At 29.9% G+C, this 16,992-nt stretch overlaps 5 protein-coding genes across 8 annotated transcripts in view; 2 read left to right on the top strand and 3 right to left on the bottom strand.

Moving 5' to 3' along the window:
• The window catches only part of Frl (formin-like protein), a 36,713-nt gene extending 34,332 nt beyond the window's left edge, over positions 1-2,381 (bottom strand). For 2 of the 3 annotated variants that reach the window (XM_015333936.2, XM_015333937.2), the window contains exon 1: positions 1,428-2,376. In XM_015333936.2, coding sequence (XP_015189422.1) covers positions 1,428-1,700 — 273 coding nt within the window. In that variant the 5' untranslated portion in view covers positions 1,701-2,376. Of the gene's footprint in view, positions 1-1,427 lie in introns of all 3 variants that reach the window. The other variant, XM_015333938.2, reaches the window with a different exon arrangement.
• A 511-nt stretch (positions 2,382-2,892) lies between these two features.
• Positions 2,893-9,407, bottom strand: Arl4 (ADP ribosylation factor-like 4). Of its 2 annotated transcripts, XM_015333939.2 has the most exons (6): positions 9,249-9,407; positions 9,084-9,141; positions 8,644-8,744; positions 8,045-8,514; positions 7,740-7,955; positions 2,893-7,671 (listed from the first exon to the last, which is right to left on the bottom strand). In XM_015333939.2, the coding sequence occupies exons 4-6, from the start codon at positions 8,256-8,258 to the stop codon at positions 7,475-7,477; spliced, it is 627 nt and encodes a 208-aa protein (XP_015189425.1). In that variant the 5' UTR covers positions 8,259-8,514; positions 8,644-8,744; positions 9,084-9,141; positions 9,249-9,407; the 3' UTR covers positions 2,893-7,474. The 2 variants fall into 2 exon arrangements, with proteins under 2 accessions (XP_015189425.1, XP_015189426.1); XM_015333940.2 differs by lacking the exon at positions 9,249-9,407 and having other exon boundaries at positions 9,084-9,242.
• Positions 9,408-9,817: 410 nt separating this feature from the next.
• LOC107073340 (uncharacterized) lies at positions 9,818-12,430 on the bottom strand. Its single transcript, XM_015333941.2, has one exon. The coding sequence runs from the start codon at positions 11,519-11,521 to the stop codon at positions 10,799-10,801; it is 723 nt and encodes a 240-aa protein (XP_015189427.2). The 5' UTR covers positions 11,522-12,430; the 3' UTR covers positions 9,818-10,798.
• On the top strand, positions 11,809-13,209 carry LOC149031333 (uncharacterized). Its single transcript, XM_089176301.1, is given in 4 exon segments — positions 11,809-11,816; positions 12,392-12,428; positions 12,430-12,927; positions 12,929-13,209. Coding segments are annotated over 4 exon segments (687 nt in total). The 3' UTR covers positions 13,073-13,209.
• An 810-nt stretch (positions 13,210-14,019) lies between these two features.
• Positions 14,020-16,909, top strand: LOC149031332 (large ribosomal subunit protein uL18-like). Its single transcript, XM_089176326.1, has 6 exons — positions 14,020-14,205; positions 14,623-14,808; positions 14,890-15,024; positions 15,229-15,431; positions 15,692-15,866; positions 16,106-16,909. Exons 1-6 carry the CDS (start codon positions 14,203-14,205, stop codon positions 16,298-16,300), a joined length of 897 nt encoding a protein of 298 aa, XP_089032452.1. The 5' UTR covers positions 14,020-14,202; the 3' UTR covers positions 16,301-16,909.
• Positions 16,910-16,992: the final 83 nt, after the last annotated feature.

Here is a 16,992-nt window from a genome sequence, read left to right as displayed (position 1 = left end):
AGAAACGTAAGGGTGAGCTGGCTGAATCGTTGGAAGGATCTGGCGAAAGACAAAAAGTAAAGACGAGAAAAAGGGAAAAATCGAGAAAGAGCGGAACGACGGGGAAGATCAAGGTCTTTTAACTGTAAAGAGATTGCGTCATTCATGTGGTGCACAGTGCAAGTAGCCAGTAGCCGAGGATCACATGTGACGTCACTGCCATTAATGTTCAACGTTCAACGTTTCAGCAATGAGATAAAGGATTTCAAACAAATGTCGTTCATTAAAATATATACTTTACATACAATTTATTCCTAATACTAATATATATATATAGTATTATGTATATAAATGCATACATATAAATATTATATGTATTTATACAAATACTATATATACTGTATATATACTATATATATAAATACTATACGTATACATATAAATATTATATGTATATATATAAATACTATATATATATATATATATATGAGTTTTTTATTACTCATTGATTTATTTATATTATACATTTATATTATATATTATATTTTTAAAAACTTCCTTGGAAGCTTAATAAGAAAAATAAAATCAAGATGAAATCAAAGTTTTATTAATTTATTTATCATTTACATTAATTACTTAATCGAGCAATCCAAATGGATTCAAGTATCGCAAGTGGAATCTATAAATAGAATCAAAGAATGCTTTCATGCTATAGGCTTTTATCTGAGGACTCTTACAGAAACTAACCTATATAGGAGAAAATAATTGATACAAAAAACTTCATATTTGCGACTGCAACAAATACAGTATTTGTATCGAAACAGACTATCTATATTATTTTACCTATTATGCGTGTTTATATATAAAAGTTACAAATATAAATCTGATTAACAAATGTAACTACCGATTCTTACATTATTCCTTCTTTCTATCATTTCATAATTCTTATGTTAGTAAATATTTAATACTCATGAATCAATATATAATTGATAAATTATTCTATTAAAAATACAGATTAACTTAATATATTAAATAAGATCCTACTATAATAAAAAAAAAAACTTTACATATCAATAGATATTGTAAACAACTGTCAGACTTTTTTAACAGTATACAAATATATGTAGTATAAGGAATTGTTGTAGATAGATAGAAAGAAAGATACATATTAGTAAAGTATAGGATACGCATGTGAGAAGCGTGGGAGGAAGAGGAGGAATGGTGGGGGAGAAAGAAAGATAAAGAAGGAAAGGAAAGGAAAGGAAAGAAAAGGAAAGGAAAGGAAAGGAAAGGAATGGAAAGGAAAGGAAAGGAAAGAGAGAGAGAAAAAGAAAAGAGGGACAGAAATAAAGTATTTAGAATCCTACGTCACGCCATCGTCCAATAAAAGAAAAAAGCAGATGATCGTGGAAAAGGGTGAGACACTTGACAAGTAAAAGATTACTCACCAAGACTTTGGTAAACCGCCTTTCAAGTTCTACAGCATCCGGCATCGGTTGTCTTGGTGCACCACGGACGCTGCCACTTTTCGCATGTAATCCAGCCAAAGCTCCGATACCATGACTTGTTGGCTGATAAGAATGCTGAGAGGATCCGTCTTTGATAGTCCCATGAAATACTTCCCTTACACCGGCGTCACTTTCATTGCTATGACTTTGCACGCTACCCATTGTTTCTAATTTCTTAAATATGTCACACTCGAAAAGAAGAATAAAATACATACATGTGTGTATACTATATAATATATATATATTATATATATATATATACGTGTGCGTGTACGTGTACGTGTGTGTGTATGTATATATGTATTTATGTATGTATGTATTAACACGAGCGCACAATGTTCGGCACTAACGCACGATCTTACAAAAACATCTTGTAAATAAACACAATCCAAAAATAATGTGTACTATTTCTGTCAACAACGAAGAATGATGGTCAGTAACAATAACAGCGACGGCGACGACGACGACGACGTTCACGATACTTCCTCATTCTCGATCGCTTAAAACTATTTAAACTTTATCTAGAATGAGTAATAACGAGAAATAAACGCTTGTAATCGGTTATCGTTGATTCGTGCAACAGGTATCGAGCAATCCATCGTGAACACAATTCCCATGAACTTAGAAACTCGCGTGAGACGAATCACTCTGTATTCAACACCACGACATCTGCGATAGCCTCGTCAAAGGGGAGGGGGACGGACGGACACTCCCGTCTTACTTAAAATCTTTGATATTCCGACATTGGCGCCATCTTCCTCGATATTTTATCTTTGCTGGTATTAAACTTTGATTCGATTATTTCGATGTTCGATACTTTGTTAGGAAAGAAAATTTAAATGCAGTTGCCTCCTTACAACAGGCGAAAATCATTGAGATTACTTTTTTCATATATCGGGATATATAAAAATTTAAAAAATTATAATTGCTTTAATTGAGCATTTAATTATTTTCTTGATCATTACCAATCTCTTCTCTTTTTATTTTTCATTACTACGTTTTAAAGAATAGTTTACAGAAAACAAATATTTTCTATCTTTAAATTTATTGTAAATTATATTTTTTTAAATGTTTACAAAGAACGATTTTCTATAATTTATACAATGAGTAACAGGAGTTTCCTTTGCGGCAGCATGAACTTTGATCTTTTTTGAAGAAGAAAGGGTTCACTTAAAATGATTATTCAGTAAATAGGAAAACACGAAATAAATCTTTAATAATTGGAAAAAAAACACGATACAAAAGAAAAAAATAACAAATCTTCACACTTATCGAATATTAATATTGCACTCATAAATATAACTTTCATTCAAAAAGTCTAAACGATTAATTAATTAATTAACATTAAAAAATATTACAATTAAAATAGGATATCTTTGAAGAGAAAAACAATCAAATAATAAACTAGATAAAATATTATATCTATTTTATATACGTAATTAAGCGCATTGAAGTTAAATCATATATTTACAAATATTAGCGACTTAAGGTTTATGCTTTTTTTTGACAACAGTTGAATTAAAAACAATTTTTTACATTGAAACGCATAATAAATAGCACTTTTTAAACGAATATAAATTCTTATTCAATTAAGTGCACTTTGAAAAAGAATACAAATAACATTCTTAAATATGATACAATGTATTTAAATCTAACAATAAATTTATTATGCGACGCTTTTCTGTATTATTGGCACATGATTGGAGTGTGATGTTCTCATTATTCCATTCAAAAGTTTTCAAATAATAAGGAAAATTAATTAGAAGTACGGATTAAAATTTAACAGAATTAATGAATTTATTAAAAATTTCATGTACCTTAAACATATTGTTCAAAATAAAGACAATAATAAATTATTCATGTCCACAATAGGTACTGACAATTCTCCTAACAATCTCTATCTCTCTCTCTCTCTATCTCTCTCTCTCTCTCTCTCTCTCTCTCTCTCTCTCTCTCTCTCCCTCTCTATAGGAAAAACATTCACGAAAGTTAAACAAATATCTAAATATCATATCAACTGTATAAAGATGTGCAACAATCAATATGCTTATCATTGTAATTTACACGATCACAAAATCGACGTTCACACTACACAGTACGTGAGAGATTAAAAAGTATGGAATTAGCAATATTTATTGGGCAATATTTTGTTCCGATCAAAGATTACAAATAATTGATCAAAACAAGTGAGATAAAAATATAATTCTACAGAATATAGATTTTACACATATCTAAAAAGTTATTGGTAATCTTTGTAGGTAGACATATTAAAAATTAACAACTATTGACAATTAACTGACAACATTATCATATAATTGAATATCAGTGTAAATGAAAAATATTCAATTGAATTGGAATAAAATATTGTCCAATGCTGAAAAATAGAGTGTTATGTGAATGTTACATTCCCTTATAAGGTCATTTTTATACAACACATATCACTTGATAATCTCCAACTATCTTTATGAGCTCGGAATTGAAAAATGATCAAGAATCACCTTCAATGACGATATCTAAGACTATACGAAGTTTAAATAGTGTTTTCAAAATGATAGAAAATAATTCTTTATAAAACACTAAGTCTCATTGATACTATGAAAAAAAATGCTTAAGTGCTATTATTAAAAGCGTAAGTAGGCAGTGCAGTGTTAAAACAAAATTTCTATCATTCTAAAAATCATAAATTATTTTCAAACATAACACACAACAAAGTACGATAATTACTTTTGTCTTATCATTGCAATCTGCATAGAGTAGAGTTTTCTGTTTCACTGTATTTCGCACATCAGTCACATATATATATAAAGCATATTATAATATTAGTACAATAGCACTTTAAATGAATCGTTGTGATTTTTTATCTTTGTGTCTTGATAAATAAGCTTCCTTCAATGTGACAAAAATTTGAGACTAGGCTTCTAGCTGAAATACAAAAAATTAAAGAGTGTTGCAATCATCAATAATGACAATCGCTTTATTTAAACAATATGATATGCACCCATAACATACTTTAACATTATCACAGCATTTCTGTTTATCAAAGTTTTCTTCAATACACATGTAAACATATTTGTTAGATTTATAAATGAAATGGGGAAACAATAGATCAAATATTAAAAACATACTAATATTATTAAAAACGTGATTTTAAATATAAAACTAAATGTACTTGTGTAGAAGATATTTCAATGAATCTACAAAATAATTTCTAGATGTAATCTTCAACTGGAGATGATTGTAAGTTATTTAAAAAAAATAGCACCGATAAATTATCTCAGAAGTTCAGAAGTTAGCAATGAATTTTAAAAAGGACAATATTTCTTTTCATTTGGCATATGGAGATAAAAATTGCAATAAAGAATGATAAATATATAATTAATAATATGTAATTATGTATTTTAATACAAGTTAATGCGTCATACATGTGTTGGAAAAAATTGATCTCTTTACTACTTACAATTCCATCTATAATAAGTTCAGAACACCCATACAAAGGGAATAATTAAATTCTTTTCTTCAAGGTATAAAGGTGCAAAAAATCGCAGAAATACGATTATCATCAGAATTTCTAAACTTATGCAAGTCACCTCGTGGGTAATTATGCGATTATACTAAAGCTTTTTCTACTATATAAATAATGATTTTTGTCATTAGGAAGCACATTCATCCATCTCTTAGGCCGATGGCTGAGCACTTGATTTTTAAAGAGTAATGTATTAGCGCAGATTGTTTTCTTTTTTTAAGGGTTCAATGAATCTATGATAAAGCTGCCGATAGTAACATCAAATCAATAATATGCAGCTTTTACATAAATTTACATTTTTTTCAAGGTATTGTTTTACGTTTCTTTTATGTGCTGATTTTTTGTATTTAAAATTATGTATAATTTGAAAATCGCAGTTCACACCACATTATTGATATGAGGTAAAATTCTCACTGATTAGACAGACGTACGTAGAATATATTCAATTTTCTAACTTGTACTCTACCAGACATTAAATTACCCATCGAATGTTTTCATCCATAACATTGATTGATCTCAGCGAATCGACCTATTAGCTATTATGGACTATTAAAAAGAATCTTAAACAATTTCTAAACTGACCTTTCACATCAACTCCTTGTCATTTTCTTAATAATCCATTCTCTGTTGTTTTGTTGATATACTGTCTCAAATTAAATGATCAGTCTTTCACTCTTTTAATCACACACTTTGTGGGAAATTTGTAATCCTACATTTCACACTATTAAAACATAGCACTTTAGCGAGTATTAATATATCGTTTATAAATTTAAACAAATTGACAAGAGATTTTATGTATGTACTCAACACTAAACATGCACAAAATGAGCACAAATATACAGATTCAAATGCCAGTATATGGGAAAACAAGCTTTCCACCAAAGTGTATATTACAAATTGGGAACATTTGTATACAATTTCACAGTAGACAAATATCTCACTAGATTAACTCATGTTAATTCAGGGGCTGAAGCTACATCGATAAGTCCCGTATTTAATATCAAATGATTGCCAACTTTTGTCTTGGGTAATGAAATGACAATTATACAGACTAATGCTGCAATCTATGAAGGCCAAAAAAGTCGTACACTTAAACTTAGCCAACAGGTATTTCTGTTGGCTAAATATAATAAGCTACGCTGTATTCATATAAACTTATGAATTTGCTTAATCTCCCATTTTCATAGATAACTGTCAGTAACATTATTGGTATTATAGCAATGACAAGTGCAAACAGTGCTTGCTTATTGTTTGCGCTTAAAACTCATGTAATTCGAGAGCATCTAGTTTCTTGATGTTATCCTCTTATTATCATATAAGAGGTCTGAATTATTATAAAGGCCCTGAGAATGAGACAGTCTCTAATTGTAACTGCCTCTTTCAGTGCTAGCATACTATTTATTTGCATTATGATGCATACTAAGTCATTGTATGACCTGGAGGTTAATACGGCGCATTGAACAATCATACTTTTCCAATCAGAGTTAAGATCCAAGATTCTTATAGACAATCACTCTTAAGTGAAGGTACGATGTTTGAATGGAAACAGATGAAACACTATATTCTTTCTCCAGTAGAATGCATGCCACATTTATAACTGATTTTGGAATAATAGTATATGTACTAATACTCCATATGTTTATTGTGAATCCAAAACTCCAATTGGGATGTTCACATGAATAGACACTTCAATCTTAGTTATTGTCCCGTTAACAGTGATGTCTCTCACCACGATGATAAGTCCAAAATTTTTAAAAGTCTGATCTAGTAATACTACTCTTCTTCTTTAACAAAATTAGTATTTCATGATTTGTCATTTTCAAATTTGATCACTTCCAGACTAAGTGGCACTACAATAAGGTTCTAAGATGTAAAACCATTATTCACACTTTATATAAACGAATAGAAGACAATAATATAATATAATATGATATATTATATATATATATCTTCTATTAAATCTTGAATTAAAAAGTGATAATCCACAATATGAAATTCCACCAACTACGTGGATGGTATGCTCTTCTTATCAGAATTGAATTCAAGTCATATATATATAGAATAAAGAATTTTCTTTAGATGAAGCTATCAATCTTGTATGACTTAGTCTAACAAGTGCGGATGTTTTGCTTAATCAAGTTTGATTAGTCTCAGCTCTTCAACACTAAATTGATTGTAAGACTTGATGTGACCTAAGTTAACAAACTGTCAGTAGTTATAATAACAGTTGAAGCATTTGTAATAATCAATACGGTTCTACTTTCAGACTTACGGGGCTATTGCTGTTTTAGCCATCTATTTATTTAATTGAGCACTTCTTAGCTGTCAACAATATGGGTGAGAAAGTTGACAAGAATGAAAAAGATAATACGGAGTGACCCACGGTGGGCATTTCCGTTATCAGAGAAGAGATCATCCGTGGGCAATATCAGAAGACGCAAGTGCAGTCTTCCGAAGCCCTGGCCTACCTAGCCCTCTTCCTGTTTAGTTTGGCCAATTTACGTCGTTTTAATATCAATTGATAAAGAGTGTCCAGACCTTCGTGTAAACCTTCCCCTGTAATAGCACAAGCAGGCTGCACCCTTATGCTAGAACTACCAGGCATCCCAGCCAATTCCGAGACACCAAGTTGCTTTTCCAATTCACTCACTTCTTTAGCACCTAAGGACAAAATTGTCGTTGTGCAATTATATATCAAAATAATTCAATTCTAAACTAACAAAGTTTACCCAATAAATCTTGCTTATTAGCAAGAATTAAAATGGGCACACCCGCATTATCAGGACTCCTAACTGTTTTTGTAAGTTCCATTTTTGCTTCTTCAAGTCTTTCAGCATCGCAAGAATCAACAACAAAAATAATGCCGTCTGTGCATCTGGTATATGACTTCCACAGAGGTCGTAACTTTTCCTGTCCACCTACGTCCCAAACTAAAAAATTTACTCCTAGGACATTTAATAATAAATATTAAAATATTATAAATATATGAAAATGAATAATCTCTTAATTGTATTGGTTGATAAATAAAATATACCTTTTGCTTTACCAATGCCACCACGAATTCTTTCACAATTAAAACCAATGGTCGGTACAGTATTCAAATATTGATCAAATTTTAATCTATAAAGGGCAGTTGTTTTTCCTGCGCTGTCAAGACCTAGCATAGCTACATGAAGCGGCGTTCCTGTGGGAAGAGCCTCAAGCAGACCACCTCCACTGGTGCTGCTTCTGCCCAACCCAGCACCCATTCCTTTCTACCCACCTTTTCCAAATTTTTAATCTCTTGATTCTCCTTTTGAAAATTGTGCTTCTTATCCTGTCCTACTTTTATCAAGCATCTACACAATTGCTTCGCTCCTCTTCTGATATCAAACTTTAATTTTTTTCTTATACTATGTTTTCTATGTTGATGATACGTTGTTAAAACATCTTTCTTCTATTCTTCTCATTATTTTTATCTCATCAAAGAGAAGTTTTTTTTGAGGCCAATGAGTACTGTACCACCTGAAATAAAAAAAAAAATAAAACAGTTATCGTCACATTTTTAATAAAAGAAACATTATAAAATAATTATAAATAAATAATAATTAATTTATAAATCTACTCTAATACTAAAATAATTAACTCACTTACATCTTTTGTTATTTTTATGTTTTTCTTTTATCAAATTATCTTCTTGAACCTTTTAGAAATCTCTTTTGTCAATCAACCTCTTCTTTCTCCTTATTTTCCTTCTGTGAACGATACAAATGCTATATTAATATTTTCATATATACATTTGTATATTAATACTTTTCAAACATAATAATACAATAAATATGAACAATAATTAAATTTTTATATGTCTCTTAATTGGTGTAACATTTAAATACCTTCTATTTTTAAGAGAAGAAATAAGAAAAAAATAAAATAAACAAACGAAATAATCGAGCGTCTGGGAGAGCTAATTACTCAACGACATTAATTTCTACATTCGTAATCGATCATCTATCTTAATATTAAAGCACTCATTGAATATATTTCTAAAAATTTCTCTTATTACGTAATTTGACGCATGTTTATTTGATACTCACTAGCTCATCTGTTCATGGAACGTATCCAAATCTATATAATACTTAGGAGGCCGTCGTCCTGAAAGGTCGCACAGTAACACATCACATCGACTTTGACATACTTCTCATCGAACTTGAAAGACCGATCATAATAATCATAAAATAACTTTAAATATCTTTACTTACTGCCTTACGATGTTATTAGCCTATTTTACTTCTATACATTGTATATGTACATTCTTATCAATAAATAATTACTTGTCACCAATATAAAAAGAAACAACAAAACAATCGAGGACCGGTAAACGTCGATACGTCCCCAAAAACTTGTGCACAATCAACGACTTTATTACTAATAGACCGACCAATAGCATAACCCATTTAGCAAGAAGATTTTTTAACTAAGTCGTATGGTGGCAGCACTAGTTGTCACCAATACGAGAAATAAATGCAATAGCCACGAAGCTGGATAACAGGAGAGCGCACGCAATGCTTTAGAAATGTACGAAAATGACGGGACAGAATTTTGCCACTAGAGCGCGTTAGTGTAACTAGGATCAGGTTTTTAAAACCTAGTTTATTGTCGCAGAAATTTAACTATTGTACTCACGCGTTAAGGCAATAAGAAAAAATTTTTTATTATTTTACAATTATTTCCAAGATATTATCCTCAACTTGTTATGTAAATCTATTCAATTTCATCTTACCTAGTTACAGTTGAGTAAAGGATGGAAAACTAAATTTAAAAAGTTCAATTAAAAGTAAATAGTAATTTATTATCGTAAATTGCACTTTTTACAAGACTAGAAATTTCTATAGTATAAGTAGAGTTAAAAAACATTTGCATCATTGCATTTTTTTATATTAGTAATTAATAACTATCAATTAAGGTTATGTTACTCGTGATACAGTGTATAAAGACGTATTTCTCTGATTTAATTTAGCATTCTTATTACGATCCTTGACTCGTCCACTTATACACTCATGAACAATACATTTCCTTACCATTTTTAAATAAATATTACTTTTTATAAATTAAAAAAACATTAATACAATTGTTTATGATGCAGTATTGTCAACAATTGTCAATGAAAAATATGACATCATAAACCTGACTTCAGCGAACATAACGAAACCTAGCGGCGTATTTCCGAAAATAATATTTTCTTTCCATTCGTATTTGCTAGTTATTTTCTAGGGACCCTTTTCAGGGTCTCTACTCTGTATATGAAAAGTGTCTGTCGAAATGCATTCAATTAGGGTGAACAAATGATATTTTAAAATATTGTTAATTATAAGCATTGAAGTATTTTAGAAATATTTTTTACTTTTGTATTTATTACAATTTTACAAAAGATGTACAAATTATAATAAAAATATAAGCAAATTACAACGATTTTTATTATGTTTTTATAGCCAAAATTAATGTACAATTTTTAAATTGGTTTTTTATACATTATATTTAATTACAACTGAATAAACCAACATTCTTCATTTTCACAAATTAATGAATTTCAGAAAAAATATCTATTATTATTATAAACTAGCATTAGGAACTCGAAAGTTCATTGCCGCAAATACCAAATCCCGCCATTGTTCCCGTCCCTGAACGCGATCCTTCCACATTCGCGGTCTTCGTATCCTATTTCTTTCAGATCTCTTCTATCTCCAATATTGGTCGGTTTGTTGTACAAATTATAAAATATTTTTTACAATTCCACCAAGATAATTCACGTTTACAAATACAATTCTTTGAATAATGATTCTCTACGGCCTTGATTGTTCTGGTTGTCAATATTTCCAGAAGGGTTTTCTTCAATATTAGATTCACTATTATCTGCCCAACCGTCTTCAATATCTTTATCATCAATATCATCATTTTCATCGACGCAATAATTATGTAAAATACAAGCTGCGAGTACTGTATCTGTAACGAAACTTAAATCTCTATATTCAGAGAACAATTTTATTCTACGAAATCGATCTTTTAACAATCCGAATGATTTTTCAACAGCCATTCGAAATGGTGGCACAAGCCATCGTAAAGATGGATACGCTGAATCACCAATTAGAAATGTATTATTTGGAAATAACATTTCTTCATTTTCAATTGTTAAATGGTATAAAGATGATCTTCTAAATACACGAGCATCATCTAAGGAACCTGGTTCACCGCAGTATACGTTTGTGAATCGTGTGTGAGAGTCCACAACAGCTTGTAAATTCATAGAACAATATTTTTTACGATTAAAAAAGTCATTTCCGTTTTCTGCAGGTTTTTCTATACGAATATGAGTTGAATCGATTGCGCCTAAGATATTTGGAATTTGCTTTTTAGAATAAAATCCATTACATATTGTTAAAACTCCATCATTGTTTTCAGACCATTTTACAACATCATCTAATTTAGTTAACATCCATGCTAGTACACGGCGTAAAACTCGATGAACTGATGACATAGAAATATCAAAACGATCTGCAATTGTTCTTAATGGTTCTGTATTTGACAAAAACCATAAAAATATTAAAAAACATATTTTTCCATTGATAGGTGTTTTTCCAAAATTATTTTTTGGTACAAAATCTGAATGTTGTAGTTCATCTGAAATAGAATAATTAAAATGAAGTAGAAAATGAATTAAAAGTGAAAAATGTATTAGAAATATAAACACAGTATTGATGTCTTCTGAAATAAAATGAAGTATTTATTGAAATATTAATATAAAGCGTATATTGTAAGAGAAAAATGAAAAAGTTAGTTAATACAGTACAATCTCACTAATCCGGCATTATTAAAAACCAGAGGATGCTGGATTAATGGAATCACGGAGAATAGATCTGGCTGTCATATCATGGGTAAATCTTACCCTCTCCCTGTGCCACTGGGATTGCACACAATGAAAGTTATCCATGGCCGTGTGTTTGGGATGTCGAGGAAAGCCGAGTGTAATCGAAGTTAGCGGGCACGCCGGAGTGGCACACTATGAAAGCGACTCGTGTCGAAACACGAGTGTCCGAACACATGGACACGATATTTATATACAATCGGACATTACACAGATATTTATTAATTTGTAATTTTGATACATATATATTTTATACATAAACATATATAAATAAAAAACCTATTTTATAGAGAATTCAATTTCCTACAAAAAGATGTTTTGATCAATTCAATTATTCTCGAAAAAGCTCAATCATGCCTCACCTCTCCTATATTCTGATACAAAAACAAATGAATTTTATTCATAAGTGAAGATTTAACAAAATTACAATAAGTTAACATCTAACTTTTACTAAGAATAAATATTATTTTATTTTAATATTAGATTGTTAATGTGGATTCAATGTTCCGGTCATCAAATTGGTTGATGAAGATGACGTACAGTGGAATCATCGTTTGATCTGTTTTAGCCACTTCAATCCACAAGATTACATGCCAGGATGTAGACCAATTTTAAGTAAAAATGCTGTACCCAAGGATTTCAATACGTCAGTAATTAACAGTCAGCCAAATAACAATACTAATAGTCATAATAATAACACTAATAATGTAAATAATACTATTAGTTCGCGATTGAATGTTGATATTCATTGTGATAATAATGAATGTCAAAATTCATCGGACGGATATAAAAAAAGTAACATTGACATTATTAGAGAAACAGTTATAATGAAAGCTCTTAATAGATCACGTTTAGTTATTAAAAGGCTCCGAAAAAGAAATATTGCTTTGCGACAGAAAATCACTTATTGGCGTAAATCCTCACAAAAATGGAATTATTTACGTCTAATTTTACTAGCAAATACCGTCATTAAAAATGAAAAATCATTATTTATAATAGAAATGCAAATTAGTCATTTGAAAACAAAAAAGTTGGTCTAACGACGAGAAAAATTTTGCACTTTCCATCTACCTACGTAGTTCAAAATGTTATAAATTTTTACGAGATGAATATAACATGACTTTGCCGAGTATTACTCTATTTCACAAATGGTTAAACGAATAGAAAAAATCCTAGCGTTAAAATAAGTATGTATGGTTTATTAAAACGTTTGTACTCTTTTGTTAAAATGTAATATATAAGCTAATATTGTACGTACAGAAACTTAAAATAAATGATCAAGTTGTAAAATATATAAAAAATAGTATTATTTAATATAAAAAATCTTTAATATGACCCTCTTATTTAAGAAAAAGGTGGAAATGTTGTATCGAAACTGTGGTTTTCAAGGAGAAAGTAATAGGATTATTTAAATTTGCCATTTTACGTGTTTCCGTATAGGAAAAAAAGTGAAAATTTCCACACAGGGCCAGAAGGAAAAAATCCGAGTTCATGACCATATGCAACATATTCAATTTTATTTTCTTTAATTCTTGAATACGTTAGTCTATAAAAAAATATAATTTTAAAAATAATACTACAAGTTTAAAACTTTGTACAAATGTATCCTACTCTATTGCGTCGCGACGAGAATCGGACGTCACGACAGAAGCGTTTCAAAACGACCGCGCGTTTCTTCGGGTGGGTTCGTGACCAGTTCATCGAGGTGCCGATAGCGTCACGGTGTGAATACGAAGGTGGCACTCTCCTTCTTGTTACGGCCGCCGCATTAAGCATATATATCTTCTACGCAGTTCCTGTTCGGTCGTGCTAAATGTTAACTTGCATTTCACCTTATACATATTTTGCCTTTTTCTATGTAGTTCTCTGAATGGCTGCATAAGCAAACTTATTAAGTACAAACGCTTGTGTTTATTTTTTCCACCCGTGGCGCCTTCCCAACAAATATAAATAAAAAGTTACTAACCTAGTAACATTTAAACTAGATTCTATTTATTTTTTTGTATTGTCAAAAATTTAATTTTTATTTCTATATTCTATATAATATATATATATATATATATATATATATATATATATATATATAATATAAATTATTTATATTTTGTAAACTATAAAAAAATTCATCATAGCAGTTATATTCGCTATAAAGTGTTTAGTTAGTGTGGTAACACTGTTATATATTTCTTTTCATTTCTCCACCGAGCTAGTGTTTCTTCTCTATTTCATTTCTACGAAGACTTCTCGAACGTGGTCTCTTCGGGACGGCTATTTATTTGTAAAAGTAATAAAAAATGGTAAGTGGAAATAATCATTAATATTAGTAAAATCAAAAATTACAGTTTCTTAGTTTGTAAATAAATTATTTTTGAAATATAAACTCAAAGGATGCTTCTTATAATGATTGATTATATGATTATCGAATAGGGTTAGTTTTACTGGCCATAAGATACGTGTTAGATTTATATTCATATTGTTTTAAACATATGGAAATATTTTACTTATAATTGTTAAACAAAATATTATTTGAAAATATTAATCTCTATACGCAACATTTTATTTTGTAGATTAAAATTTTTAAATTTTAAATTGTATTTAATAAAACTTTATTGGGGTTATTAATTTATCTTACATAAACTTAACCATACTTGTTTATCGTTTAACACATGTGTGTTTCTGAAAAACTAATTTAATAATTACAATTTTTTTTATAGGGTTTTGTAAAAATAGTCAAAAACAAACAATATTTTAAGCGTTATCAAGTAAAATTCAAGAGGCGTCGTGAAGGCAAAACAGATTATTATGCGCGTAAGCGATTGACAATTCAAGACAAAAATAAATACAATACTCCAAAATACAGATTAATTGTTCGTTTATCGAATAAGGATATCACATGCCAAGTAAGCTTAATAAAACATAGTATATTTGGACAATGTTTAAAATTTACATGTAGTATTAACATAAAACTTCATCTCTTATAGATTGCATATTCAAGAATTGAAGGAGATAAGATTGTATGTGCTGCATACAGTCATGAACTTCCAAGATATGGAATTAAAGTTGGACTCACCAACTACGCATCAGCCTACTGCACAGGGCTATTAGTAGCAAGAAGGGTAAATAAATATTATTACTCAAATTCTTTTTTGTATATATTATACAAATTCATATGATGAACCACTCAGCTCGCTTTGATATAAAAATGAAGAAACATTTTGTTCCCTATTTATATTCTGATACATAAATTGATTATTTTATTATGTAATACAATTCAATATGTTGTCTTGTTGATTAAATATATTTATTTTCTTTATATACAGCTCCTTAAAAAGTTAGGCCTGGATGAATTATATACAGGCACTACAGAGGTAACAGGAGATGAATACAATGTCGAAGAATTAGATAAGGGACCTGGGGCATTTAGATGTTACCTAGATACAGGTTTGATGCGTACCACTACTGGTGCAAGAGTATTTGGAGCAATGAAGGGTGCCGTAGATGGAGGTCTTAATATTCCTCATAGGTAAATAATAGTAAATTAATTAAACTTTACATTAGTTAACCGTTATACATATAATTATATGTTTGTGATGATTTTTTGACACGTGCGCGTCATCTGAGTCAAAGTAAAGCTTATTTTTGATATTGTGTTTTACAATGGCAATTTATAAGTTTTACAACGGCATAAAAGATTATAAAGTGTCTCTGACTATTTTCAATTATATCTTAGCTTTTTATGCATTAAAACTTATTGTTAATCGTTATTTTATTTTTATTGTACAGTACGAAAAGATTCCCCGGTTACGATAGTGAATCAAAAACTTTCAAAGCCGATGTACATAGAAGACATATATTTGGTAATCATGTTGCTAATTATATGAAAATTTTGCAAGAAGATGATGAAACTTACAAAAAACAGTTTTCGCAATATATTAAAAATGGAATTAGTGCTGATGGTGTAAGTAAATAATAATTATTATTACTTTTTAGATACTTTTTCGTCCAACTAAAATTACTACTAGATATTTTAAGCTATGTAGTGTCGCCGTTGGACAATAGAAAAAAACATTAGTTAAAAATGTTTGAATGTATTTTTAAAAGCATTTAAAAACATAATCTATGTTAACAATTTTTATCTGTTACAAATTTAATAATACATCTTATTTTTGCACTAATAAACAATAATTTCTTAAACAGATTGAGGATATGTATAAAAAAGCACACGAAGAGATACGAGCTAATCCGGAACACGTTCCAATATTAAGGAAGAAAGAACCTGTGAAGAGGAGGTGGAACCGTGCAAAAGTATCGCTATCCGAAAGAAAGAATCGGGTGGCACAGAAAAAAGCATCTTTCCTCAAAATTTTGAGGAAGGAAGAAATTGAAGCCTAAAAAGGCTTATTATTATTGTTACACCTCCCCCATACACGGTTAAGTTACTAAGCTTATATATATATATATATAGAATATAGAAATAAAAATTAAATTTTTGACAATACAAAAAAATAAATAGAATCTAGTTTAAATGTTACTAGGTTAGTAACTTTTTATTTATATTTGTTGGGAAGGCGCCATGGGTGGAAAAAATAAACACAAGCGTTTGTACTTAATAAGTTTGCTTATGCAGCCATTCAGAGAACTACATAGAAAAAGGCAAAATATGTATAAGGTGAAATGCAAGTTAACATTTAGCACGACCGAACAGGAACTGCGTAGAAGATATATATGCTTAATGCGGCGGCCGTAACAAGAAGGAGAGTGCCACCTTCGTATTCACACCGTGACGCTATCGGCACTTCGATGAACTGGTCACGAACCCACCCGAAGAAACGCGCGGTCGTTTTGAAACGCTTCTGTCGTGACGTCCGATTCTCGTCGCGACGCAATAGAGTAGGATACATTTGTACAAAGTTTTAAACTTGTAGTATTATTTTTAAAATTATATTTTTTTATAGACTAACGTATTCAAGAATTAAAGAAAATAAAATTGAATATGTTGCATATGGTCATGAACTCGGATTTTTTCCTTCTGGCCCTGTGTGGAAATTTTCACTTTTTTTCCTATACGGAAACACGTAAAATGG

Source organism: Polistes dominula, unplaced genomic scaffold, assembly GCF_049000335.1.
Source record: "Polistes dominula isolate Pdom_NZ unplaced genomic scaffold, Pdom_raw_medaka contig_216, whole genome shotgun sequence".
Classification (NCBI taxonomy): domain Eukaryota; kingdom Metazoa; phylum Arthropoda; class Insecta; order Hymenoptera; family Vespidae; genus Polistes; species Polistes dominula.
This window is presented reverse-complemented; position numbering and strand designations above follow the sequence as displayed.

Bases quoted from the DNA above. Each gene is read 5' to 3' on its own strand.
- Arl4 (XM_015333939.2), bottom strand. From the start codon at position 8,258: ATGGGTGCTGGGTTGGGCAGAAGCAGCACCAGTGGAGGTGGTCTGCTT. The intron at 7,956-8,044 runs GTATATTTTATT...TAAATGTCCTAG, and splicing joins TGGCATTGGTAAAGCAAAAG to GAGTAAATTTTTTAGTTTGG. The intron at 7,672-7,739 runs GTAAACTTTGTT...TTTTGTCCTTAG, and splicing joins TAATAAGCAAGATTTATTGG to GTGCTAAAGAAGTGAGTGAA.
- LOC107073340 (XM_015333941.2), bottom strand. From the start codon at position 11,521: ATGTCATCAGTTCATCGAGTTTTACGCCGTGTACTAGCATGGATGTTA.
- LOC149031332 (XM_089176326.1), top strand. The intron at 15,025-15,228 runs GTAAATAAATAT...CTTTATATACAG, and splicing joins GGCTATTAGTAGCAAGAAGG to CTCCTTAAAAAGTTAGGCCT. The intron at 15,432-15,691 runs GTAAATAATAGT...TTTATTGTACAG, and splicing joins GGTCTTAATATTCCTCATAG to TACGAAAAGATTCCCCGGTT.